This window comes from Heptranchias perlo, chromosome 4 (assembly GCF_035084215.1).
Source record: "Heptranchias perlo isolate sHepPer1 chromosome 4, sHepPer1.hap1, whole genome shotgun sequence".
Taxonomy (NCBI): domain Eukaryota; kingdom Metazoa; phylum Chordata; class Chondrichthyes; order Hexanchiformes; family Hexanchidae; genus Heptranchias; species Heptranchias perlo.
In genome coordinates this window covers 10930439-10956579 of record NC_090328.1, presented here as the reverse complement: position 1 = coordinate 10956579, position 26141 = coordinate 10930439, and the positions used below count along the sequence as shown (strand labels likewise).

General features: G+C 42.5%; 1 protein-coding gene across 6 annotated transcripts in view; it reads right to left on the bottom strand.

Annotated features, from left to right (window-relative positions):
• clcn3 (chloride channel 3) overlaps positions 1-26141 on the bottom strand; it is a 154301-nt gene that overhangs the window by 50589 nt on the left and 77571 nt on the right. For all 6 annotated transcript variants that reach the window (XM_067982474.1, XM_067982473.1, XM_067982471.1 and 3 more), the window contains 2 exons: positions 5770-5927; positions 1977-2076 (listed from right to left, as the gene is read on the bottom strand). In XM_067982474.1, the coding sequence (XP_067838575.1) occupies positions 1977-2076; positions 5770-5927 (258 nt within the window). The remainder of the gene's footprint in view (positions 1-1976; positions 2077-5769; positions 5928-26141) is intronic.

Below are 26141 nucleotides of genomic sequence, written 5' to 3'. Positions count from 1 at the left end.
ACCAGGTTTACACAAGTACTTTCAAATCATAACACTGATACTACTACTTAATTTGCTTTCATCCAAAAATAAAACAAGCACATGCCACTCCTGTTGTTGATTCTAATCAGTCATTATATTACTGGATCAAAACTAACCAAGAGTATATATGACAGCTCAACTGAATATCAGCAAGAGCAGAGCCATCTTTTTTAGTTCCCACCAAAACCCCACACCTTAGCACCTGACTCCATCCATCTCCCTGGGGGCTCATTCAAGCCCATTAGTGTGTAGGCTGTGTGTCCTGAATTGAGCTTCAAACTCTACATGCTATCCATCACCAAGACAACTTATTTCTATCTCCGCTACCGAAACCCTTATCCATGTACGTAAGTCACCTTCAGACTCTACTCCCATTTTCTCCTAACTGGTCTCCTGAATTCCATCCTTCACAAACCTCAACTGGTCCAAAAATCTGCTGTCTCCTTCCTATCATGCACAAAGTCTACTCCTCTTATCACCCCTGTCTTCACCAAGCTTCATTTGCTCCCAGCCCACAGCATAGTGATTTAAACATTCTTGTTCTCATCTACAATCCACTCCCCCATCCCCATAGCCTCACCCTCCCCCTGCTCTGCAACCTCTTTCAGCCTTATGCTCCAGCATACACTCTCCACTCTTCTGTTGCTGGCCTCCTTTGCAGTCCCCTCCCTCAGCTCCATCTTTAGCCATCCCAACCCATAACTCTTTCCTCTCCTTCATGAGTCGCTTCAAAAACTATCTCTTTGATCTTTGAAATGTCAGCTTGGCTCGGAGGTATCACTGTTAACTGAGCCATAAGGTTATGGGTTCAAACCCCACTCCAAAACTCGAGCATATAATATAGCACAGTGTAGTACTGAAGAAGTGCTACATTGTCAAAGGTGCCACCTTCAGATGAGTTGTTAAACCAGTGCTGCATCTGTCTGTTCAGGTGAATGTATAAGATCTTGTGGCACTATTATTTGAAGCGGAGCAGGGGAGTTCTCCAGGCTTCACGGTCAACATTCATCCTTCAGCTAACAAAAAACAAATTAACAGGACATTCATCTTACTTGCTGTTTGTGGAATCTTGCTTTGCTCATATTGGCTGCCATGTTTGCCTTAAAATAAAACAATAGTGACTGCACTTCAAAAGAAATTCTTTGGCTGCGAAGTGCTTTGGACCTCCCGGGGATGAGAAAGGCGTGGTATAAATGCAAGTTCGTTCTTTCTTTAGGGTTGTATTTCTGCGGGAGTGTCCCAATGATCTGCCAAAACTGCGAAAGAAAATCCACAGAAACCCCGGAGAAACGGCATATACACAATGCGCGCTGTCCAGGGTTTCCACGGATCTTCTGCCAAACAGACAGGGACGATTCGGAGAATCCCAATGGAATTTCAACCCCTTTGTCATCGATCATTATTCCTAACGCTTCTCCCACCTCTGATTAATGTCCAGTTCTTTTCACCTCTGTGAAACACTTTGGAATGTTTTATTACATCAAAAGTGCACGCTGTTGATGGCACTCCCATTTGGATCCTCCTTTCCCCAGTTTACATAATCAACTTCTAACCTATATAAAGGCAAACTGAGACCACAGCTGGAAGTATAAACCCTGTTGGCAGTGATACCAATAAGAAAAAGGCATGAAAACTATTGCCCATAAAATGCATACACTTTTCTTGCCATCTGATGTAAATATTTAGATGACATGAAGCCAGCATCCGTACCTGTCTTCGTAGCTCCTTAAAGTTCAGTATAAGACAATTCATGATCCAGCTACTTCCGGGCTTCAGTATTTCAATATCACCGTCAACTTGATCTTCCTAATTAATTCTATGTTTCTTAAATAACATCACAATCTAAAGGCTTTACCAGGAATTAGACCGCTGGACGTCAACTGAACAACATTCCTTCTTTAGGCGATTTTCATCAGATACCTTTGTGATCTGAGATGCTTTTGAGATCTCCTTACCTGATGCCAGGCCAGTCAGAGTTACAACCAGCCATCCTGACCAAGCATCATACAGACTTTTTATAAACTCCCACACAGATTCTTTCTTCTTGCTGGTAATCTGAAATGAATAAATACTGATTTATAGACTACATTAGGAACTGTTTGCCCCATGGTACTCAACCTACCTACATAGTATAGAGATCGCAAGTGACATACATGGTTTCACAAAGTATTTTACTGCACTTTGAACATTTTTGCATTCACACTGCAAATGAAGATGCAACTTGAAAATTTAAACATGTGATTAAATTAACATTAAGGAAATCAATACGGTTGTATAGATAAACACAGGCAGAAATTGCTTCTCTTAACCCCCTTCCTGAGCAATGTGCTGTAATATTACTTGCCTTGCCACAAATTATCTACCTGGTAGGATTTTCTTCAATCTTTGACTAGAAGCAGCCTTCACACACTGCAGGAGCTTACTGAGAATGGTTAATCACATGTTGCAGAAATGTGCGCGCATAAAAAAAATATGGGTGACAATATGCCTTCAAAACACTTTTACATTTGCAGCATAACATCAGGTGGGTGCTCACATTCCCCTCCTCTTTCCCCCTTCCCAATCCAATTAGCACTAAGTTTCTCTAATGTGCCGATAATGTGATACCAAGTTAAGATCAACTTGCTTTTACATTGGCCTTACAGGGGGTGCTTACAGTGTTGGTTCAGTCTAATTATGATGACTTCTGTTCATTTGGTATATGTGTGCACGAGAAAAAGAGGGACACACTGAGAAACGAGAAAGGGGATAGGAATGTGAAGAAAAGCACTTAAAAGTCTAGGCCAATGAGCTGCTCTTGTCCAGTTAGGGTTCCTGCAGATGCAAATTCAGCAAGCCAGGAACGAGCAGTGCATGCACCCAGCTAAGGCCGATGCAAAAGCAGCTTACAATTTTCATCTTACAAAAATTTGAAGGGAACCTTTTGCATTCAGTCTCTTCCCCCTTGAAAAATACTTCTCCAAGACAGGAAAATACCACCCCAATTTTTGCAAGTGTATATGGATCAGTAACCAACCTTACCAAGTACTCATAAAAATTATGGATATCCCCTTAGCCAAGCTCAAGGTTAAAAAAAAATCAATCTAGTTATCTGATTGAACAAGTGGAAACCATAGCAAGGAAGAAAAAAAAAGCATAGGAGTCATCCAGGCTACTTTCGCACGCCTCCTCATGGCCACTCAGCCAGCAGCTTAAGCAGTAACCTCAGCCTGACATCTTAGCCAGGGATAGTGCAAAGCGGGAGAATATTATTGGGAGGAGAAAACTTAACAAATCTGCTAATGCTTCAGTTGCTTTTATTGTCTAGAACAAATCTGATTCTGCTGCTATTTGTTCAAAAAAAAATCCAGTCATGGAATTCAAGCTACTTGGATATTAAATATTCTGTCTTTAGAAAAAACACAAAAAATAAGCATTATACATTTCTATACTTTGTTTAAAAAGTGGTGAGCTTGGTGGTTCAGTATGTTAGCACACAGCTAACATACGGAGATTGGGTGTTAGTGGGTTAGCTTTCTGTCCTTCTATTTCTGGGAGACTGGGTGGCACAATGGGTTAGAGCTCACTGCCCTTTTGCCTCCGTGGTACAGTGGGTTAGCACAGCCCCATTACCTCAGGAATCTAGGTCCAAATCCAACCCATACCGATCCAATAAATCTCTCCTCTCCTTCCTAGTTATAAGCATCCTACGTGAAATGCATTTCAACAGGCTCACTCAGGTTCAATAGGATGTGGAGTGACACCACTAAACTGTCCCGAATTAGCACTAATTGTCAGTCTCCCCAAAAGAGCTCACAAATGCGACTCATAAGGAATGAAAATGGCACACTGGTGGGGTGCATTGGGGGAGGGTAGGAGCTTTACTCAGCAGCTGACTGAGCTACAGGCAGTGCTGATACAGACTCCCTGAAACAGGAAAGTGTTTCACTTTGCAGTTCCAACATTCCTTGTTTTGATGAGCACGAAAGAAATATACCATCCAGATTCTCCCTTTTAGGCAAGCAAATTGCTCCCAAACCTCTGCCAATGCTGCTAAAGCCGAGTACGGTTGGCCTCCTCAGGTTTTCAGTCTGTGCCTTGGCTCTACTCAGGCCTCTCCCAAACAGCCCTGCTGTGAACTCAATTTTTTGGCATGAACCTGCATGCCATCACTCCATGGCAGTGTGCTAGGAAACACGGAGAGCATACTAATAGCTCTACACTGTATACGGAGAAGAGAATGTACAATCACTGAATAGATTCAGAAGCCAAACTTCGATGCAAGTAAAATTGCCATGTTGTAGGACATGCTCAGACAAAATTTAGCTGAACTGTGCAGTTATGTGGTGTATTAAAGCAAATTGTAGACACATTTCAAACCATTTGTTGCTCTCACTGCATTGTGGACTCTTTCAGTTGATGCCAAGGGACAACTAAATGCAGATTTCATCTGATTGTACTCCAGCAAATGAAGCAATTTAAATGTTTCTGTAAATCTCATTTTGCTTCCTCTGCCACTACCATTTGAAGTAAGAAAGATATATTTAATATATTAACACGCTCTGCATTCTAGCAGACCAGTTTGTCATTTTATATTTGTCCCTTGGAAGGACTATTTAAGATGTCTGCTTTTTTTGTACTACCTACTTTTAATTAAAATTCAGTCAGTTTTGCCAAAAAATGTGTTTTGTGCTCAGGCTACTTGATGATATATTAATGTCTTGCAGTCAATTTCTCAGTCTTTTGGTAGTTTGATTTCATGATTCTCTGGATGGGTTTTGCAAGTTTATCCAGTGAAGTGCTGAGGTGCAGTGAAAGTCCCAGGTTTGGTTCCTGGTCTCTGCTGAATTAGCTGATTTCAACTGGACTGGGCATACAATTAACTGTAGCATCTCTGTGGGAAAGTCGAGGAAAAAAAATCCTCTCACCATTCGCACTCCTAGTTCCCATCCAACAACCACCTATTGGTAGTGCGCAAGTGAGGAGGACGGGAGCAGACTTGGCAGTGATGTCCACATGATCAAGTATCTTACTGACTTTACGGCTCACATCCACAGGATGCACTGCAGCAACTCGCCAAGGCTTCTTCGACAGCACCTCCCAAACCCGCGACCTCTACCACCTAGAAGGACAAGGGCAGCAAGTACATGGGAACAACACCACCTGCACGTTCCTCTCCAAGTCACACACCATCCCGACTTGGAAATATATCGCTGTTCCTTCATCGTTGCTGGGTCAAAATCCTGGAACTCCCTTCCCAACAGCACTGTGGGAGAACCTTCACTACACGGACTGCAGCAGTTCAAGAAGGCGGCTCACCACCACCTTCTCAAGGGCAATTAGGGATGGGCAATAAATGCTGGCCTTGCCAGCGACGCCCACATCCCATGAATGAATAAAAAAAAGGTTAATAATTTTTAAATTGAATCAAATATTTGATTTAATTAACCACACTTGAAATCTTTGAAACCAAAAATTGACTTCCTTCTTTGGGACAAAGTTTGTTTAATTTTAGTTATCTGTGGCAGTAAGTGAAAACTGGTGATGGAGCGATCCCTTCCCATGCTGTTCTAACACAGCTACTGGAAGGTAAACAGGCATTACCACCATCCACAGAGATGTCTCAGGACTAGCTGCTGTTAGGAAAAGACAGAACTTTAAAAATATTAAAATCAAAATATATTGATACCCTCCGCTTTCCTGAATTAAAGGATCCTGTGCAAACCAGTTGCCCCATTATACAACATGGGATTACTAAATTGTACCCACCTTTCTGTGCCTTTCCCGGTCTTTGCACTTCTCTCGTACCCAGTCAATGGTATGGAAATCATCGTACGTTCCAACACCTGGTATAGGCTCATCCAGAAGGTCCAATAAATGTGTTGTGCTGTTTATACCGCCTCCATTTGTCATCGTATAATTGGCTCCTTTAAGATTAAAACAAAAAAAAAAGCTGCATTAAACTCGTTCTAAACACTGGGCCATTTCGGTGATTTTAAAGAGTATTTTTTAAAAATTTATGTTTTACCTGGAATAATCTCAGACATTATGTCAATGAATTTTAGATTTGTTCTCATTTTTAAAAATTCATACAGAACAACCTTCCTGTTACTCTGCCAGTGCCATCTTTTTAACCGAAGTGGATCATAATACACCAACATGCTCCTGCCCACCTCCAACCTGCTCCCATTTTACAGGCAGTGTGTCATACAGTAACAGATGGATCATCCAACAGCAGGCAGGATAAGCTCCATCAAAAGACATGCAGGAGCAACAGCGAACAAAAACCCATCACCCACTGAAGGACTAAGATCGTAATATCCTTTCAACAACAAATAAATAAATAAATACAAGCACACAGTTTATAATGACTGAACAACTATGTGAACAATAGTGGCAATCACTACCTAGTGTGACAGAGTTTGGGTTTTAACAGGAATTTGGGCATCACCAACACATTGACACTGCAGTGTAGCATACAGCTTGGAGCTCTGGAAGCCAGAATTTTGGGAATCATTTTCTTTCCAATTAGCCTAAGCCCAGTTGCAAGATTTTTGCAGTGAAACCAACAAGCTAGACTTATATTGCAAGTTTCTGTTATAGTATATATTAAATATATCTTCAGTTTTCCCTGCTTCATTTTTAAAATTTGTTCTCAGGATGTGGGTGACGTTGCATTTATTACCTAATGTTTGTACAACTAAATGGCTTGCTAGGCCACTCTGGAGGACATTAAGAGTCAACCACAGTGTGGACCAGAATTAACAGTAGGCCGGGCTGGGTAGTTTTAACAACAATCTTGCAGCTGATCATTTTTCTGGTGCCAGCCCATAAATGTCCAGATTTATTGATTGTAAACAATTTTACAACACCAAGTTATAGTCCAACAATTTTTATTTGAAATCTACAAGCTTTCGGAGGCTTCCTCCTTCGTCAGGTAAATGTTCAGGAGCTCCTCGAAGCCTACGCATTTATACATATAGAACAATACATGGTGTTTACAGAATGCCCCTGCAACTGCCCGTTGCCAAGGCAATCACCGTGTTCAAACAGAGAGGTGTCACCTACGGAACCCCCGAATACACATTCAACAAAAAAACAAACAGGAAAAAAAGAGAGAGGCAGAAACATCCGGAAGGCAGAGAAAGCCAGCAAATGACCCATTATATTAAAAACAGATAGCTTTTGTTCGCTGGTGGGGTAACGTGTAGCGTGACATGAACCCAAGATCCCGGTTGAGGCCGTCCTCATGGGTGTGGAACTTGGCTATCTGCTCGACGATTTTGCGTTGTTGAGTTCAATTCCACTACTTTCCACGGCGAGATGTGAACTCACAACCTCTAGTCCAGTACCATAATCACTACATTACTCTACCTGCTTCCTTTATTAGTAACCTATTACTAATTATGAATATTAGGAATCTATTTCAATACTGTAGCTGAAGACGTGTATATAAATATAAAAACCAATACCAAGCAATTCTTCCATTCGGCAAAACAAGTCCAATTAATCTTAGTTGACTGCAGAAGAAAGAATGCAAAAACCATTCATGCTACCTTTGTAACAAAGAATTGCTTCAAACAGAAATACTGCCGTAACATTCTGGGGCTGAGTGTGGTGCAGAATACCCCATTAACAATGAAACTGCTGCAAATACACAGCAGGTCCCTTAGTATCTGAAAAGTGAAGAGGCAGGTTAACATTTCCAGTAGTGACCCTTCATCAAGCATCTACACTTGATGCATTCTTTCCAGAACCAGTCTTTCCCTTTTCAGATGCTAAAGGATATGGTCGTTCATTTCCAGTTTTCATTTTATCTTTGCAGTTCTTTTTTCCATTCCATTTTTACTCCAGATACAATTAACTGTGCATGCACAGCTGCTTTTGAAAGAAACAATTGCGACTTCAGTTCTCCAGTTGTTCAACCTTGCCTTCTGGCTGGAAAGATCCATAAAGTCCTGCAATGGAGCAGTCAGCCCACAAAAACTGATGGCATTTGCCATTGGGAGAATTTACATTTATTGCCAACGGTCAATGCAATCAAGGCCACAAATATTACACTGAGCCTGCCCATATTGCAGCTGGAGGACCTGAGCCCGAAATGATCTTGTAATGTTTTCACTTGTGGGAGACTCCAAAACTAGGGGCCATAAATATAAGATAGTCACTAATAAATCCAAAAGAGTTCAGGAGAAACTTCTTTACCCAGACAGCGGCTAGACTGTGCAACCATCTTCAGCCAGAAGTGCCGAGTGGATTATCCATCTCAGCCGCCCCCGCTATCCCCACCATCACAGATGCCAGTCTTCAGCCAATTCGATTCACTCCACGTGATATCAAGAAATGGCTGAGTGTACTGGATACAGCAAAGGCGATGGGCCCCGACAACATCCCAGCTGTAGTGCTGAAGGCTTGTGCTCCAGAACTGGCTGCGCCTCTAGCCAAGCTGTTCCAGTATAGCTACAACACTGGCATCTACCCAACAATGTGGAAAATTGTCCAGGTATGTCCCGTCCAAAGTAGGACAAATCCAATCCGGCCAATTACCGCCCCATCAGTCTACTCTCAATCATCAGCAAAGTGATGGAAGGTGTCATTGACAGTGCTATCAAGCGGCACTTACTCACCAATAACCTGTTCACCAATGCTCAGTTTGGGTTCCGCCAGGACCACTCAGCTCCAGACCTCATTACAGCCTTGGTCCAAACATGGACAAAAGAGCTGAATTCCAGAGGTGAGGTGAGAATGACTGCCCTTAACATCAAGGCAGCATTTGACAGAGTGTAGCACCAAGGAGCCCTAGTAAAATTGAAATCAATGGGAATCAGGGGGAAAACTCTCCAGTGGCTGGAGTCACACCTAGCACAAAGGAAGATGGTAGTGGCTGTTGGAGGCCAATCATCTCAGCCCCAGGGCATTGCTGCAGGAGTTCCTCAGCGCAGTGTCCAAGGCCCAACCATCTTCAGCTGCTTCATCAATGACCTTCCCTCCATCATAAGGTCAGAAATGGGGATGTTCGCTGATGATTGCACAGTGTTCAGTTCCCTGCATAGACCGATGGGCTGAATGGCCTGTGTCAGTTCTGTAAATTCCATGTAATTCTATGTAATTCAATACCATCTTTTAAAGTGGTCCCATCTCCACTGTTGACAGCAGTGCCTTAAGCCACCTTAAATATCCACTCCCTCCACCTCCAGCGCACTGTGGCTGCAGTGTGTACTATCTGCAGGATGCACTGTAGCAACTCGCCAAGGCTTCTTCGGCAGCACCCCCTAAACCCACAACTTCCACCACCTCGAAGGACAAGGGCAGCAGGCACATGAAAACACCATCACCTCCAAGTCACACACCATCCCAACTTGGACATATAATCGCCCGTTCCTTCATCATTGCTGGGTCAAAATCCTGGAACTCCCTACCTAACAGCATTGTGGGAGCACCATCACCACATGGACTACAGCGGTTCAAGAAGGCGGCTCACCACCAACTTCAAGGGCATCGAGGGATGGGCAATAAATGTTGGACTTGCCAGTGACGCCCACATCCCGGGAACGAATTTTAAAAAATCTTGCAGCACTGCTGCTGAAATCAGTCTGTCGTCATTCATTCCTAATGTGAAATGGTTCAATTCTGGTTTCATAGGGAACAGAATACAGACTGCATTTTGCAACAACCTTAATCAAATTTATATGTTAACCTAAGGGAACAAAAATCCTGTTGCTTGCGTTGCATTCGTCAGATAGCTCTGGCTGAATGCCAATTTTAGATTAATTTTATCATCATACATCGTGGGAGCAGCATCACCACAATGACTACAACAGTTCACAAGGGCAGCTTACCACCACCTTCCCAGGGCAAGTAGGAGTAGAATAAAGGTCGCCTTGCAGTAGCACCCATGTCCCAAGAGAAAAAAAAATCCTAAACACAACATGCTTGTAAACAGTGCATGAAAAAAAATAATCTCAAATTGCCTAGTAATAGGGCAGTATACTGTTGTAATACAACTTCACTCATCAACACTGAAGTTGGCAAATGTTGGCCTGTCTGAGTTGCTCAGGGTTGTTTTGAATTCAGTGCAGATTGGCTACTACTGAATAAGAAAATCAGAATGCAAAACACATGTACTTTGCAATGGCTGACCTTACAATCTACCAGGTGCTTTAGTGATGCTGCATTTATCTTACATCGCCACTGCCAGTAGCCCTGAATTTGGCAGCAACGTGGTGAAGATAATGTTGCTGACTAAAGGCGTGTCATTTCTGGTGTGCAGCAGGCTGAGCAGCTCAGGGTTGTTATTCCACTATTGCAAATTAATTCCAATCAACCAGTTAGAGATTTTCAGGCAGTAAAATCAAATGTGGAAGAAGGGGAGCGCTGGAGCTTTGCCCACATTATTTTCTCAGGGAAAATGTACGGCTGCCACAAATAAAATCCCAGTGCTGTGGAATCTGCCGTTCAATGCAAATACAATGTTTCAACAGCTCCAGGATCCTCAAGCAAGATTGCAGAACTGGTTCTTGAAACTTAGTCAATATAAGTGCACAATAATGCTCACAAATATGATTTTGCAAGCTTTCGCTTCCTTTCAGGTTTTGCAACAAGGTTCTGATAATTCATTGAGATGTTAGCAAGGGATGCCATTCCACTATTGTAGATGAAGTACATATGAGTAAAAAAATTGACAGAAAAATCACATTGGGAAGAACAAAAGGTTTAGTCCTTTGAGGGGCATCCACTGTTAAGGTTTTCATTTTGTTGATTTCCACACATTCTCTTGCTGCATTTATAGCGCAGAATTGCTTCCTAAATCAATTCGTATCCTGTCTTTCCAATCATCTTCTACACCTCAGATGTTTTGTGGGCAGCTATGTTATACTCTGTACTGGCAATCAGGTGTACAGCATGCATTGAGCTGTGTAATTTAATAGCCAGTCTCATTATTCAGAAAACTGAACAGTTTCCAGATTATAAAAGAGCCTAGGGTAGTAGTGTATTTACTCATAATAGTGCTCGTCTTCAATAATACAGGCAACAATGCACAGATCAATAAATAATATTCTCAATGCCAGTTCTCCTTACTTCCAGAGCACTTTGTCAAAACATTTTTTTAAATTTCAAAATATACTTTATTTCAGAAAATTTAAGGATACACGCAGTTCAATGTAGATGTCACAATTACAAATCAAGAAACAATACAATAGATCAAACACAATACGATTCCATTATTACATTTTAAAACACAGTACATATATCTTCTAATACATGCTGCACAATACAAGAAATGGCCTTACACAGAGGCCTTTCCCCATACAGCCTTTGCGTAGGCCGCAACTCATTTCAGTGCGTCCTGCAGCACGTACTCCTGGACCTTGGAGTGTGCCAGTCGGCAGCACTCAGTCGTGGACAGCTCCTTCAGCTGGAAGACCACCAGAAACTTAACTGGACCAGCCATATAAATACTGTGGCTACGAGAGCAGGTCAGAGGCTGGGTATTCTGCGGTGAGTGACTCACCTCCTGACTCCCCAAAGACTTTCCACCATCTACAAGGCACAAGTCAGGAGTGTGATGGAATACTCTCCACTTGCTTGGATGAGTGCAGCTCCAACAACACTCAAGAAGCTCGACACCAGCCAAGATAAAGCAGCCCGCTTGATTGGCACCCCTTCCACCACACTAAACATTCACTCCCTTCACCACCGGCGCACTGTGGCTGCAGTGTGTACCATCCACAGGATGCACTGCAGCAACTCGCCAAGGCTTCTTCGACAGCACCTCCCAAACCCGCGACCTCTACCACCTAGAAGGACAAGAGCAGCAGGTACATGGGAACAACACCACCTGCACGTTCCCCTCCAAGTCACACACCATCCCGACTTGGAAATATATCGCCGTTCCTTCATTGTCGCTGGGTCAAAATCCTGGAACTCCCTTCCTAACAGCACTGTGGGAGAACCGTCACCACACGGACTGCAGCGGTTCAAGAAGGCGGCTCACCACCACCTTCTCGAGGGCAATTAGGGATGGGCAATAAATGCTGGCCTCGCCAGCGACGCCCACATCCCGTGAACGAATAAAAAAAAGGTTTCGAGCAGACCAAAAAACCTTCTTCACAGAGTTGATGGTCTTCCATGCAGTTGATGTCTGTCTCGGTGTGCGTCCTGGGCAACAGCCCGTAGAGCACAGCGTCCTGTGTTACCGAGCTATTGGGGATGAACTGGGACAGATACCAACGCATCTCTCTCCACACCTTCTGCGCGATGGAGCAATTACTGAGCCCAATTCTATCTTTACCTGATGCCTATCTATGTGTGTTTTCCAGCAGGGGCCACACATCACGAGGGGAAACCTGATTCCACACTATGCAAAGCATACTATCAGAAACCAATCAGGGCAGGAGAAACGGTTGGGGTCAATGTGCAACACTATAGTGCGTGACTAAGACACATTATACAACAAAAGTCATTCTTTTCCAAACATAATCCATAAATGAATTCAAGGGAAAACTATTACAGATTTTTTTTCACCCACTCCCTCTGCCTCACCATTAGTGGCTGTTCGTTCAGTCATCTGGACCCTCCGCTCTGGAATTTCCTCCCGAAATTTCTCCACCTCCCTTATAGACACATTAAATAAAACCCACCTCTTTGACAAAGTTTTTAGTCACCCCTCCTAATATCTCCTTCTTAGGCTCGTCATTCATTTTAGTCTGATTATGCTTCTGTGAAGCGCCTTGTGGCATTCTTCTGCATTAAGGCTGCATGGTGAAGGCAAATTGTTTTGTTGTTACTGCTGCAATGCCTACTTTATTGGTATGTGCACACTATAGTGTAATCTACAGTAGGGCATTTTTAGAAGCACCCAAGCAAGTGAGCCTGAAGCAGTTAGAATATGCGCTGGAAAGTACATTGTGAGCATGACTGACCCTGAAATTTTCCAATGAATGCACGGAAAGAATACATTTACCGAGGACTATGAAATACAAATTTTGATCATTTTCAAAATACAATTCCTTCATGAGACTAATTCATTCAGCAGCAAAAGATGTCACAGGATAAAATAAATGATAAAGAATTGCATTCTCGATGGTCTCAAATCCTGGTTGTTGACAAAAATGCACGGTAGACATTGTATTCTACATTTGTTGCAATTTAAACAAACTTAGACTGTGATCATTATGCTATTTAAAGGCACCTTTTAAGGTCAACTTTACATTTTGTTAGATACTTGAGACCTTTAATCTGGTTCAAATTACTGTCAAAAGTGCAACAAATGCTAGAGTTTACAGTAATACTGATTAGTAAATACCAGTATTGTAATAAAGACCAGCTTGATAGACAGCTCTATTCTGCTGGAACTGATCCGACTTTTCACCATGGCACTATACCATAATTCCGATTAAGCATTCCAGAATAATTATGTGTTTGGTGTCGGGAATCTCTTTCTAGACTTCAAACAAAATTTTTACTTACACACACACACACACACACACACACACACACTTCTGCATCCGTTTCGGGTGGTGTAAACATAATCTTGTCTAGAAGCAATACCTCTGTAACACCACTGAGACTGTCACACAACACTGTGATTATGTACAAGGGAGGCAACAACAAATATGCATTTAATCTTTGCATGTTTAAAGACCTCCAGCCTGTGGGAAGCCACTGCTGGATCCTCCGCTGTGTGCTTTCAGATAAACCCAGCATTGTTAGAACTGGAAACTATGATCTTCAATTTTAGCATTTAAGGCCATGGATTAAACTAGGCTAGAAAATTATACCCTGTAACATGGAGTTCTGTTAGAGTTCTAGTTGATTACTTTATTGGGTTAAAATTTATGTCAACAAAAGGACAATCAACAGCTGGAACAGGGTGGTCGTGGAAGCTAGTTAGGTGCTGTAAGGGCAAGAACATCCGATTGGTATTCTGGGAGGACAAGATGGAAGGGACCAAACCTATCTTGTGATCTTCATAAATTGCCGTCCTCCGTTATTGATTCCTTCTCCCCCCACTCGCTTCAATTCAACTACCATGATATACGAGATCTGTCCCCTGAATATTACATTCAATGACAGCGAAAGGTATCTGAAGAAAAAGAGACTCGCTGATGGAAAGATGGAGACAGCTGAAAATGGAGCACTTAGGGCATTGGTGGCTGAGATATGGTCACTGGAAGGGTTACACAACGCTTTTAAAATAATAGTTACAGTTTCTGATGCACATCACAAACTTACATGCAAATATATAGGAAAAAACACCCTGGTAAAATTACAACTGCCTCGATTCTCATTTGCTGCGTTGTCCAGCTCACAGCATAAAAAGAATTTCTTTAGATGTAAAATCCAGCATGACCTAACCTAACTGGTTCAGCTCACATTCTCTTCCCTCCCAATACCTCCCGCCCTCTGAAGAATTCAAGTTCAGTAGAAACATAAGAACAGGAGTAGGCCATTAAGCCCCTTGTGCCTGTTCTGTCTTTCAATTAGATCATAGGCTGATCTGTATCGTAACTCATCTACCCGCCGTGGTTCCGTAACCCCTAATATCAGAGCCTAACAAAAATAGTAAAGAGCATTCCCTTTCGCAGCCGCAATCAAACCTGGCCAGGTTGATTTTCACTGTGACCCACAAATAACACGATAATCATCTTGTTTATGTTGCACAATAGTCTTCTCTCCATCTACGAATACAAAAAGACTAGACGTTCAAACAAGTATCTAATTAAGCAATCAAAGCTCGTTAGTGTCATTTTCACAAACCTTCCTGCAATGCACCATAACTTCCACAAAAACTGATGTACGGTTCTATAATTGGTGCGCTGCATTGTTAAAATGTTAAATTACCCAATGCAGCATGATCTTATTCATTCTCAGCCTCAAATACAGTAAAATGCATGGTCATTCAATGGAGGAAAGTAGCATGGAACACTACCCCATTAATAACTCAGGTCATTGTGCAGCTGTTTGGATCATGTGATCTTCCAGATGTGACAGCAGAGAGATCAAAGTAGGAATGAGAATTTACACACTATAAATGCACACAACGGTGTCAAGAAACAACAGGTCAATTGCAGGGCAGGCTGGGAGGAAGCCATGTATGTAGTGGTGCAACTAAATTCAGAGAATGAAAGTAGATTGTATATATGGTAACTAAGTTAAAATATTCTTCATTTGTTCAACCACTACAGATAACTGAGTTGTACCCATGGTATTGCAGATCTGTAAGGAGTCTTACAACACCAGGTTATAGTCCAACAGCTTTATTTGAAATCACAAGATTTCGGAGCTTTCCTCCTTCGTCAAGTGAGTGGAGGAAAGCTCCGAAAGCTTGTGATTTCAAATAAAGCTGTTGGACTATAACCTGGTGTTGTAAGACTCCTTACATTTGTCCACCCCAGTCCATCACCGGCATCTCCACGTCATTGCAGATCTGGCAATGGGACTCTGAAGAACTTAAATCTGAACACAGCTTGGAGCACCCAGTACTTCAGTGCTTCTCATTCCAAGTGTAGTAAAAGCATGGGAGTTATTCAAGGTATCTGCCTTAAAGAACAGAACCTCTCCCACCCCCCATGAGGTGGCTACGGAACAGATACAATGGGGTTTACATTTTCTATTGGTTCCTCACCAACCAAGAAGCAACACAAAATATACAACCCTTATCTTCAGTTAGTGATTAATCATTTTTTAAACTGTAGTATACAATGAATTGCCTGTCCAAGTAAAAAGGAAAAACTCTGTGCACGTTAGTAGAGTAATCTAAATTTTCAGAGTCACTTTTTTTTTAAAAAGCAGGACTATACAACAAAAGACCAGAGGAGAGGTGAGAGTAGCTGCCCCCGATATCAATGCACCAATTCTGTACTCTTAAGAAGCAAACATTGCCACCTCCTCTTCATCTCACCCACCCCTAGCATATAGTCTTATTCATTGTGAAGGTCTATTCTTGTATATGACTATATGTGGTGAGAAATATAGCTTATTGAGGGTTGAAAATGGGGATGTGGTTGTCTTATACTCAAGTTTACTTCTGCCCTCTCTGTCTTTTCTCCCGGTCCAGTTCTCTGATTGTCTTAGTACGAAACGTTGAATACATGCATTAAATCAGATTTCCTCCTCTCTGGAATTGCCCGATCAGCCAACGCTGCTCCACGGAGACTTAAAATTTTATATTAATGTACATACTGAAGGTATAATGTTCCACCTTGTTTGCACCAAGACAAGGTGAGATTTGGAGATCAAAAACAATAACTTGCATTTATATAGCATCTTTTAACACAGAAAATTTCCCACGGCGCTTCATAGAAGTGTAGTCAGACAAAAATGAAAAAAGCCAAAGAAGGAGATACTGGATAAATACTCGACCGAAAAAAATGTGCACGACTATGAGGAAACGGCAGGGGAATGAGCCTCGTTGGATTGCTCTTGCAGAGCGCCGGACAGGGCCAAATGGACTTTTTCTGTGCTGCAACCATTCTATGATTCTATAATTGACTGAGTATGGCATGAAGGAGTCCCACCAAAATTGACCAAGGAGTCCAAGCAAAATGGCGGTCAAAGTGAAAACCCTCCAGTGGCTGGAGTCAAACTTGACACAAAGGAAGATGGCTGTGGTTGTTGGAGGCTAGTCATTGCATCCAACCCATGTCACTGCAGGAGTTCCTCAGGAAAGTGTCCTTGGCACAGCATCTTCAGCTGCTTCATCAATGACCATCCCTCCATCATGTCAGGAGTGGAGCTGTTCACTAGCAATTCTGCAATGTTCAGTGCAATTCACAAGTCCTCCAATAACGAAGCAGCCCACACCAGCCTACAGCAGGACCTGGATAACAGCCAGACAGGGGCTGACAAGTGGCAGTTAAGATTCATGTCATGTGTCAGATAATGGCCATCTCTACTATAATAGCCCATTTGTTACCCCTCGACCTTCAACAGCACCACCATCATAAAATTCCCACCTTAAACATCTTGCGAGTCATCAATGCCCAGAAGCTTTACTGGACTAGCCATTTCAACACCATAGCTACAAGATGGAACTGGAACAAACTAATCTAAGTTCTCTCATATTTACCGTGTAGTGGACATGCAAGCAAGTTCAGAATTAAACCTTGCTGTAGTCTTTTCTCTCTGGAGTCCACTGTCCGGGTTAGATGGCTCTGCAGCAATTCTAATCATACTATCATAGTAGGTACAGCACGGAGGAAGCCATTCGGCCCATCGTGCCTGTGCCGGCTCTTGGAATTAGCTATCCAATTAGTCCCATTCCCCTGCTCTTTCCTAAAAGCCCTGTAATTTTTTTCCCTTCAAGTATTTATTCAAATCCCTTTTGAAAGTTACTATTGAATCTGCTTCCGCCATCCTTTCAGGCAGTGCATTCCAGATCATAACAACTCGTTCCATTAAAAAAATGTTTCCTCATGTCGTCTCTGGTTCTTTTACCATTCACCTTAAATTTGTGTCCTCTGCTTATCGACCTTTCTGCAACCAGAAAAAGTTTCTCCTTATTTACTCTGACAAAACAGTCATGATTTTGAACACCTCTATCAAATGTCCCCTTAACCTTCTCTGTTCTAAGGCAAACAACCCCAGCTTCTCCAGTCTCTCCACGCAACTGAAGTCCCCCATCCCCATTCTAGTAAATCTTTTCTGCACCCTCTCGAAGGCCTTGACATCCTTCCTAAAGTGTGGTGCCCAGGATTGAGCACAATACTCCTGCTGAGGCCTAACCAGAGTTTTATAAAGGTTTAGCATAGCTTCCTTGATTTTGTACTCTATGGCTCTATTAATAATGCCCAGGATCCAATATGCTTTTTAAAAAAACATCCTTCTCAACTTGTACTGCCACCTTCAAAGATTTGTGTATGTGCACGCCCAGGTCTCTCTGCTCCTGCACCCCCTTTAAAATTGCACCATTGAGTTTATATTGCCTCTCCTCATTCTTCCTACCAAAATGCATCACTTCACACTTTTCTGCATTAAATTTCATCTGCCATGTGTCTGCCCATTTGTCCATTCTGTCTATGTCCTCCTGAAGTCTGTTACTGTCGTCCACATTGTTTATTACATTTCCAAGTTTTGTGTCATCTTCAAGCTTTGAAATGATACCCTCTGAACCCAAGTCCAGGTCATTAACATGTCAAAAAGAGCAGTGGTCTTAATACTGAGCCCTGGGGAACACCACTGTATACTTTCCTCCAGTCTGAAAATCAATCACTACTCTCTGCTTTCTGTCCCCTAGCCAATTTTGTATCCACGCTCCCACTGTCCCTATAGTCCCATGGGCTTTAATTTTGCTAACAAGTCTATTCTGTGGCACTTTATCAAATGCCTTTTGAAAGTCCACATCCTCATCAATCCTCTTTGTTAATTCATCAAAGAACTGAATCAAGTTAGTCAAACACTATTTTCGTTCAACAAATCTGCGCTGACTTTCATTTATTAGCCCATACTTCAACAAGTGCAATTTAATTTTGTCCTGGATTATTGTCTCTAAAAGTTTCCCCACCACCGACATTAGGCTGACTGGCCTGCAATTGTCGGGTTTATCCCCCTCACTTTTTTTTAAAAAAAGAACAGGGGTGTAACATTTGCAATCCTCCAGTCCTCCAGCACCATCTCCATATCTAAGGAGGATTGAAAGATTGTGGTCAGAACCTCTGCAATTTCTACCCTCACTTCCCTCAGCAACCTAGGATGCATCCCATCTGGACCGGGTGACTTTTCTACTTGGAATGCAGCCAATCTTTTAAGTATCTCTTTATCTATTTTTACCCTATCCAATATTGCTACTACCTCCTCCCTTACTGCGACAACAGCAACATCCTCTTCTCTAGCGAAGACGGATTCAAGATATTCATTTAGTGCCTCAGCCATACCCTCTGCCTCCACAAGATGATCTCCTTTTTAGCCCCTAATTGGTGTCACCCTTCCTTTGACTACCCATTTACTATTTAAGAACATAAGAAAGAGGAGCAGGAGTAGGCCATACGGCCCCTCGAGTCCACTCTGCCATTCAATAAGATCATGGCTGATCTTCAACCTCAACTCCACTTTTCCGCCCGATCCCCATACCCCTCGCGTCCCTTAGTGTCCAAAAATTTCAGCCTTGAATATATTCAACAACTGAGCATCCACAGTTCTCTGGGGTAGAGAATTCCAAAGATTCACAACCCTCTGAGTGAAGAAATTCCTCTTCAACTCAGTCTTAAATGGCTGACCCCCTATCTTGAGACTATGACCCCCTAGTTCGAGACTCTCCAGCCAGGGGAAACAGCCTCTCAGCATCTACCCTGGCAAGCCCTCTATGAATTTTATATGTTTCAATGAGATCACCTCTCATTCTTCTAAACTCCAGAGAATATAGGTCTATTCTACTCAATCTCGCTTCAGAGGACAACCCTCTCATCCCTGGAATCAATCTAGTGAACCTTTGTTGCACCCCCTCGAAGGCAAGTATATCCATCATTCGGTAAGACGACCAAAACTGTTCACAGTATTCCAGGTGTGGTCTCACCAAAGCCCTATATAATTACAGCAAGACCTCCTTACTCTTATACTCCAACCCCCTTGCAATAAAGGCTAACATACCATTTGCTTTCCTAATTGCTTGCTGTAACTGCATGTTAACTTTCAGTGATTTATGTACAAGGACATCCAAATTTTTTAAAAATTCGTTCATGGGATGTGGGCGAGGCCAGCATTTATTGCCCATCCCTAATTGCCCGCGAGTAAGTGGTGGTGAGCCGCCTTCTTGAATCGCTGCAGTCTGTGTGGTGAAGGTTCTCCCACAGTGCTGTTAGGAAGGGAGTTCCAGGATTTTGACCCAGCGACGATGAAGGAACTGCGATATGTTTCCAAGTCGAGATGGTGTGTGACTTGGAGGGGAACATGCAGGTGGTGTTGTTCCCATGTGCCTGCTGCTCTTGTCCTTCGAGGTGGTAGAGGTCGCGGGTTTGGGAGGTGCTGTCGAAGAAGCCTTGGCGGGTTGCTGCAGTGCATCCTGTGGATGGTACACACTGCAGCCACAGTGCGCCGGTGAAGGGAGTGAATGTTTCGGGTGGTGGATGGGGAGCCAATCAAGCGGGTTGCTTTGTCCTGGATGGTGTTGAGCTTCTTGAGTGTTATTGGAGCTGCACTCATCCAGGCAAGTGGAGAGTATTCCATCACACTCCTGTGAGTCACTCACCGCTGAGATGATTGGCCTCCAACAACAATCCCTCTGACCACCAACATTTCTTAGTCTTTCACCTTTTAAAAAATATTCTGCTTTTCTATTCTTCCTACCAAAGTGAATAATTTCACATTTCCCCACATTATACTCCACCTTCTTGCCCACTCACTTAACCCGTCTTTATCTCTTTGCAGCCTTCCTCACAGCTTACTTTCCCACCTATTTATATGTTTATAAAAGACTTTTAGGTTCCCTTTTATGTTAGCCACTAATCTATTCTCATACTCTCTCTTTGCCCCTCTTATTCCCTTTTTTAGATCTCCTCTGTACTTTCTATATTCAGCCTGGTTCTCTACTGTATTATGAACTGTACATAAGCTGCCTTTTTCAGTTTCATTTTAATCTCTGTCTCTTTAGTCATCCAGGGAGCTCGAGCTTTGGATGGCCTTCCTTCCCCCTCGTAGGGATGTGTCTACTCTGTGCCTGAACCAACTCCTCCTTGAAGGCCTCCCATTGTTCAATTGCTGTTTTGTCTACCAATTTTTGATCAATCGTCAAAGGGAAGTGTGATTAGAATAAAAATGTTAAGAAATTGTTTCCTCAGCCTGACCCCTTTGTTTTTATCCTTGTCCAGCAAGGTCTGCAATCTCATCTCATGAGACAGAGTAAGAGAAAGAGAAATAATACGTGAACAAGTAGCTCATCTGCAACTGAACTCGAGTTTACTGGAACAGAATAATGTCACAGCACAACAAATACAGTAATTTGGGTTTTATTGCTTAATAAGAGAGTGTGAGCAGGCTGCTATTGTTGGTGTTGCCCTTATTCCAGGTTGTACTGTAATCTCTGTGTTGGGAAACTGCTCCTTTAGTCAACTTTATGGTTTGCTGCAATGTAATTAGATAGTTAATGATTAAACCAACGTTCATTTCAACAGAATTTGAGAACAAATTTGACATCAGGGTTGAGCAACTGCCCCATTTATATATTTTTTAATTTTTCTCCAAAGTGGGCAGTCCTGGCAAGATCATGTTTATTGTCCATCCCTAGTTACCCTGAAAAGGCAGTAGTGGGCCTTTTTCTTGAAGCACTGCAGTCGTTGTTGTAATAGTGTGTCCACAATGGAGTGATGGAGGAGCCTCAGCCCTTGACCTTGTCCAACAGGTACGAGGTACTTGCTACCTGTATGGATGAGAACAAGAACAGCGGGGAGGATGGGCAAATTGATCATGGCACCCTAGTACAGGGGGCCATTCAAGTGGGGCGAGTAAAAAGGAACATGGTAATGATGGGGATAGTACAGTCAGGGGGATAGATACTGTTCTCTGCAGCCGTGAATGGGATCCCGGAAGGCTGCGCTGCCTATCCGGTGCCAGGGTTAAGGATCTCTCCTCACGGCTGGCAAAGAAATTGGAGCACGAGGGGGAGGATCCAGTCGTCATGTTCCATGTAGAAACCAACATAGATAGAACTGAAAATGAGGTTCTGCTGAGGGAGTTTCAGGAGCTAGAATCTAAATTAATAAGCAGAACCTCAAAAGGTAACAATTTCTGGATCACTACCTGAGCCACGCAGATCAGAGAGTTAAATGCATGGCTCAAATACTGGTGTGGGAGGAAGGGGTTTCAATTCATGGGGCACTAGCACCAGTACTGGGGAAAGAGGGAGCGATTCAGTTGGGAAGGCCCCCACTTAAACCGGGCTGGGGCCAGTGCCCTTGCGAGTCGAATAACTAGGGCTTAGGTAGGGCTTTAAACTGAAAGGGGGGGGGGGGGGGGGGCGGAGGAGTCAGGTGAGGGGAAATTTAGAAATCTAAAAAGAAAAGACAAGGCAATAGAGCAGTGTAGCGATTTGGGTAAAGAAGCAGAGTGTGACAGGAAGGGATAGGGAGTCCAACAGAAATAGTGCATCAATGAATAAGTCGAAGCAGGGAATAAAGTTAAAATTAAAGGCTCTTTAAATGAATGCACAAAGCATTCGTAACAAGATGGACAAATTAGTAGCACAAAGAGATAAATGGGTTTGATCTCATAGCCATTACAGTCGTGGTTGCAAGGTGACCAAGGTTGGGAACTAAATATTCATGGGTACTTCATGTTCCAAAAGACAGGGAGAATGGAAAAGAAGAGGAGGACAGCCCTGATAATAAAGGATGACATAAGGATGGTAGTGAGAAAGGATCTTGGCTCGGAAGATCAGGAAGTAGAATCAGTATGGATGGAGAGAAGAAATAACAAGAGGCAGAAAACACTGGTGGGAGCAGTTTATAGGCCCCCAAATAGTAACTATACCATTGGACAGAGTATTAATCAAGAAATCATAGGAGCTTGTAACAAAGGTAATGCAATAATCATAGGGGACTTCAATCTTCATATAGGCTGGGAAAATCAAACTGGCAAAGTTAATCTGGAGGGCAAGTTCATGGAATGCATTCGAGACAGTTTCCCAGAATATGTTGTGGACCCAACCAGGGAACAGGTTATTTTTGATTTTGTCTTGTGTAATGAGACAGGGATAATTTGTAATCTCATATGATCACTCTTCCCCAGAGGATCCTAATATGATTAATTTTGCATTGAATTTGAGAGTGACATACTTAAGTCTGATTTCAGAGTCTTAAACTTAAATAAAGCCAATTACATAGGTATGAGGGGCAGGTTGGCTAAGGTCGATTGGGAAATTAGATTAAAAAGGTATGACGGCAGATAAACAGTGGCAGACATTTAAAGAAATATTTCAAAATTCTCAACGAATACACATTCCATTGAGAAATAAAAACTCCAGGGGAAAGGTGATCCATCTGTTGCTAACTAAAGAAGTTAAGGATAATATTTGATTAAAAGAGGCTTATAATGTTGCGAAGAATAATAGTAAGCCTGAGGATTGGGACAGTTTTAGAAACCAACAATGACCAAAATTGACCAACCTTTTTGAATTCTTTGAAGAAGTAACAGGAAGGGTAAAACAGGGGTAATGCAGTAGATGTAATATATTTGGATTTTCAAAAGGCCTTCGACAAAGTATCGCATAGTAGACTCATGACTACGGTCAGAACATGTGGAGTCAGGGAACAAGTAGCAGAATGGATAGCAAGCTGGCCACAAAACGGAAAACAGAGTGGGGGTCAAAGGTAGTTATTCAGACTGGCAAAAGGTGGGAAGTGGTGTTCCACAAGGATCAGTGCTATGGCCACTATTGTTCACTATTTACATAAACAATTTGGATTCGGGAATCAGAAGTACAATTTCAAAATTTGTGGACACCACCAAATTGGGGCTTACAGATAATACTGAGGAGGACTGCGACAAAATACTGGAAGACATTAATAAACTTACAGAATGAGTGTGTAATTGGCAAATTAATTTCAATATAGATAAGTATGAGGTGGTACATTTTGATAGGAAGAGTAAGGAGGCCACATACTCCTTGGAAAATGAGAGTCGAAATGGGGTAAAGGAGCAGAGGGACCTGGGGATACATAGAAAAAATCATAGAAAATAGGAGCAAGAGTAGGTGATTCAGCCCTTTGGGCCTGCTCCGCCATTCAAAATGATCATGGCTGATTGTCTAACTCAGTACCCTGTTCCCGCTTTTTCCCCCATATCCCTTGATCATTAAGAAATATATCTATCTCCTTCTTGAATACATCTAATGACTTGGCCTCCACTGCCTTCTGTGGTAGAGAATTCCACAGATTCACCACCTTCTGAGTGAAGAAATTTCTCCTCATCTCGGTTCTAAATGGTATATCCTGAAACTGTGACCCCTGGATATAGATTCCCCATCCATCGGGAACATCCTCCCTGCATCTAGTCTGTCTAGTCCTGTTAGAATTTTATATGTTTCGACGAGATCACCTCTCATTCTTCTAAACTCTGGTGAATATAGGCCGAGTCGACCCAATCTCTCCTCATACATCAGACCTGCCATCGCAGGAAGCAGTCTGGTAAACCTTCGTGGCACTCCCTCTATGGCAAGGACATTCTTCCTCAGATAAGGAGACCAAAACTGCGCAATACTCCAGATGTGGTCTCACCAAGGCCCTGTACAACTGCAGTAAGACATCCCTGCTCCTGTACTCAAATCCTCTTGCAATGAATGCCAACATGCCATTCGCCTTCCTAACTGCTTGCTGCACCTGAATGCTCGCTTTCAGGAGACTGGTGTACAAGGACACCCAGGTCTCGTTGCACCTCCCCATTTCCCAATCTATCACCATTCAGATAATAATCAATCTTTCTGCTTTTACAACCAAAGTGGATAACCTCACATTTATCCATGTTATACTGCATCTGCCATGTTCTTGCCCACTCACCCAACTTGACTAAATCACATTGGAGCCTCTTTGCATCCTCCTCACAGCTCACATTCCACCCCAGCTTTGTGTCATTTACAAACTTGGAAATGATCCATTTAGTTCCCTCATCCAAATCATTGATATATATTGTGAATAGCTGGGGCCCAAGCACTGATCCCTGCGGTACCCCACTAGTCACTGCCTGCCATCCGGAAAATTACCCGTTTATTCCTGCTCTCTGTTTCCTGTCTGTCAACCAATTCTCAATCCATGCCAGTATATTCCCCCCATCCCATGTGATTTAATTTTGCACACTAACCTCTTGTGTGGGACCTTATCAAAAGCCTTCTGAAAATCCAAGTACACCACACCCACTGGTTCTCCCTTATCTATTCTACTAGTTACCTCCTCAAAAAACTCCAGTAGATTTGTTAAGCATGATTTCCCTTTCATAAACCCATGCTGACTTTGTCCAATCCCTCTAATGCCTTCCAAGTGTTCTGTTATCACATCCTTTATAATAGACTCTAGCATTTTCCCCACCACTGATGTTAGACTAACTGGTCTGTAATTCCCTGTTTTTTCTCTCCCTCCTTTTTTAAATAGTGGGGTTACATTTGCCACGCTCCAATCTGTAGGAACTGTTCTGAATTTTGGAAGATGATCACCAATGCATCCATTATTTCCAGGGCCATTTCCTTTCGTACTCTGGGATGTAGATTATCAGGCCCTGGGCATTTGTCAGCCTTTAGCCCCATTAATTTCCCTAGCACTATTTTTTTTTACTAATACTGATTCCCTTCAGTTCCTCCCTCTCACTAGATGCTTGGTTCCCTAACATTTCCAGGAGGTTATTTGTGTCCTCCTTTGTGAAGACAGAACCAAAGTATGTGTTTAATTGTTCTGCCATTTCTTTGCTCCCCATTATAATTTCCCCCATTTCTGACTGTAAGGGACCTACAATTTGTCTTCACTAATCTTTTTCTCTTGACATATTTATAGAAGCTTTTACAGTCAGTTTTTATGTTCCCTGCTAGTTGACTCTCATACTCTATTTTTCCCCTCTTAAATCAATCTCTGTCCTCCTTTGCTGAATTCTGAACTGCTCCCAATCCTCAGGCTTGCCGCTTTTTCTGGTAATTTTATATGTCCCCTCTTTGGATCTAATACTAGCCCTAATTTCTTTTGTAAGCCACGGTTGAGCCACCTTTCCTGTTTTATTTTTGCGCCAGACAGGAATGAATAATTGTTGTAATTCCTGGACATGTTCTTTAAATATTAGCCATTGCCTATCCAGTCATCACTTTTAGTAAAGTTCCCCAGTCTATCCGAGCCAACTCACACCTCATACTTTCGTAATTTCCTTTATTTAGATTCAGGACCCGAGTTTCGGATTCAACTACTTCACTCTCCATCTCAATGAGGAATTCTATCATATTATGGTCGCTCTTCCCTCAGAGACCCCGCACAACAAGATTGTTAATTAATCCTTTCTCATTGCACAATACTCAGTCTAGGATCGCCTGTTCTCTAGTTGGTTCCTCAACATATTGATCTAGAAATCCATCACGTACACACTCCAGGAATTCCTCCCCCACAGTATTATCACTAATTTGGTTTGACCAATCTATATGTAAATTAAAGTCACCCATGATTATAGTTGTACCCTGCTTG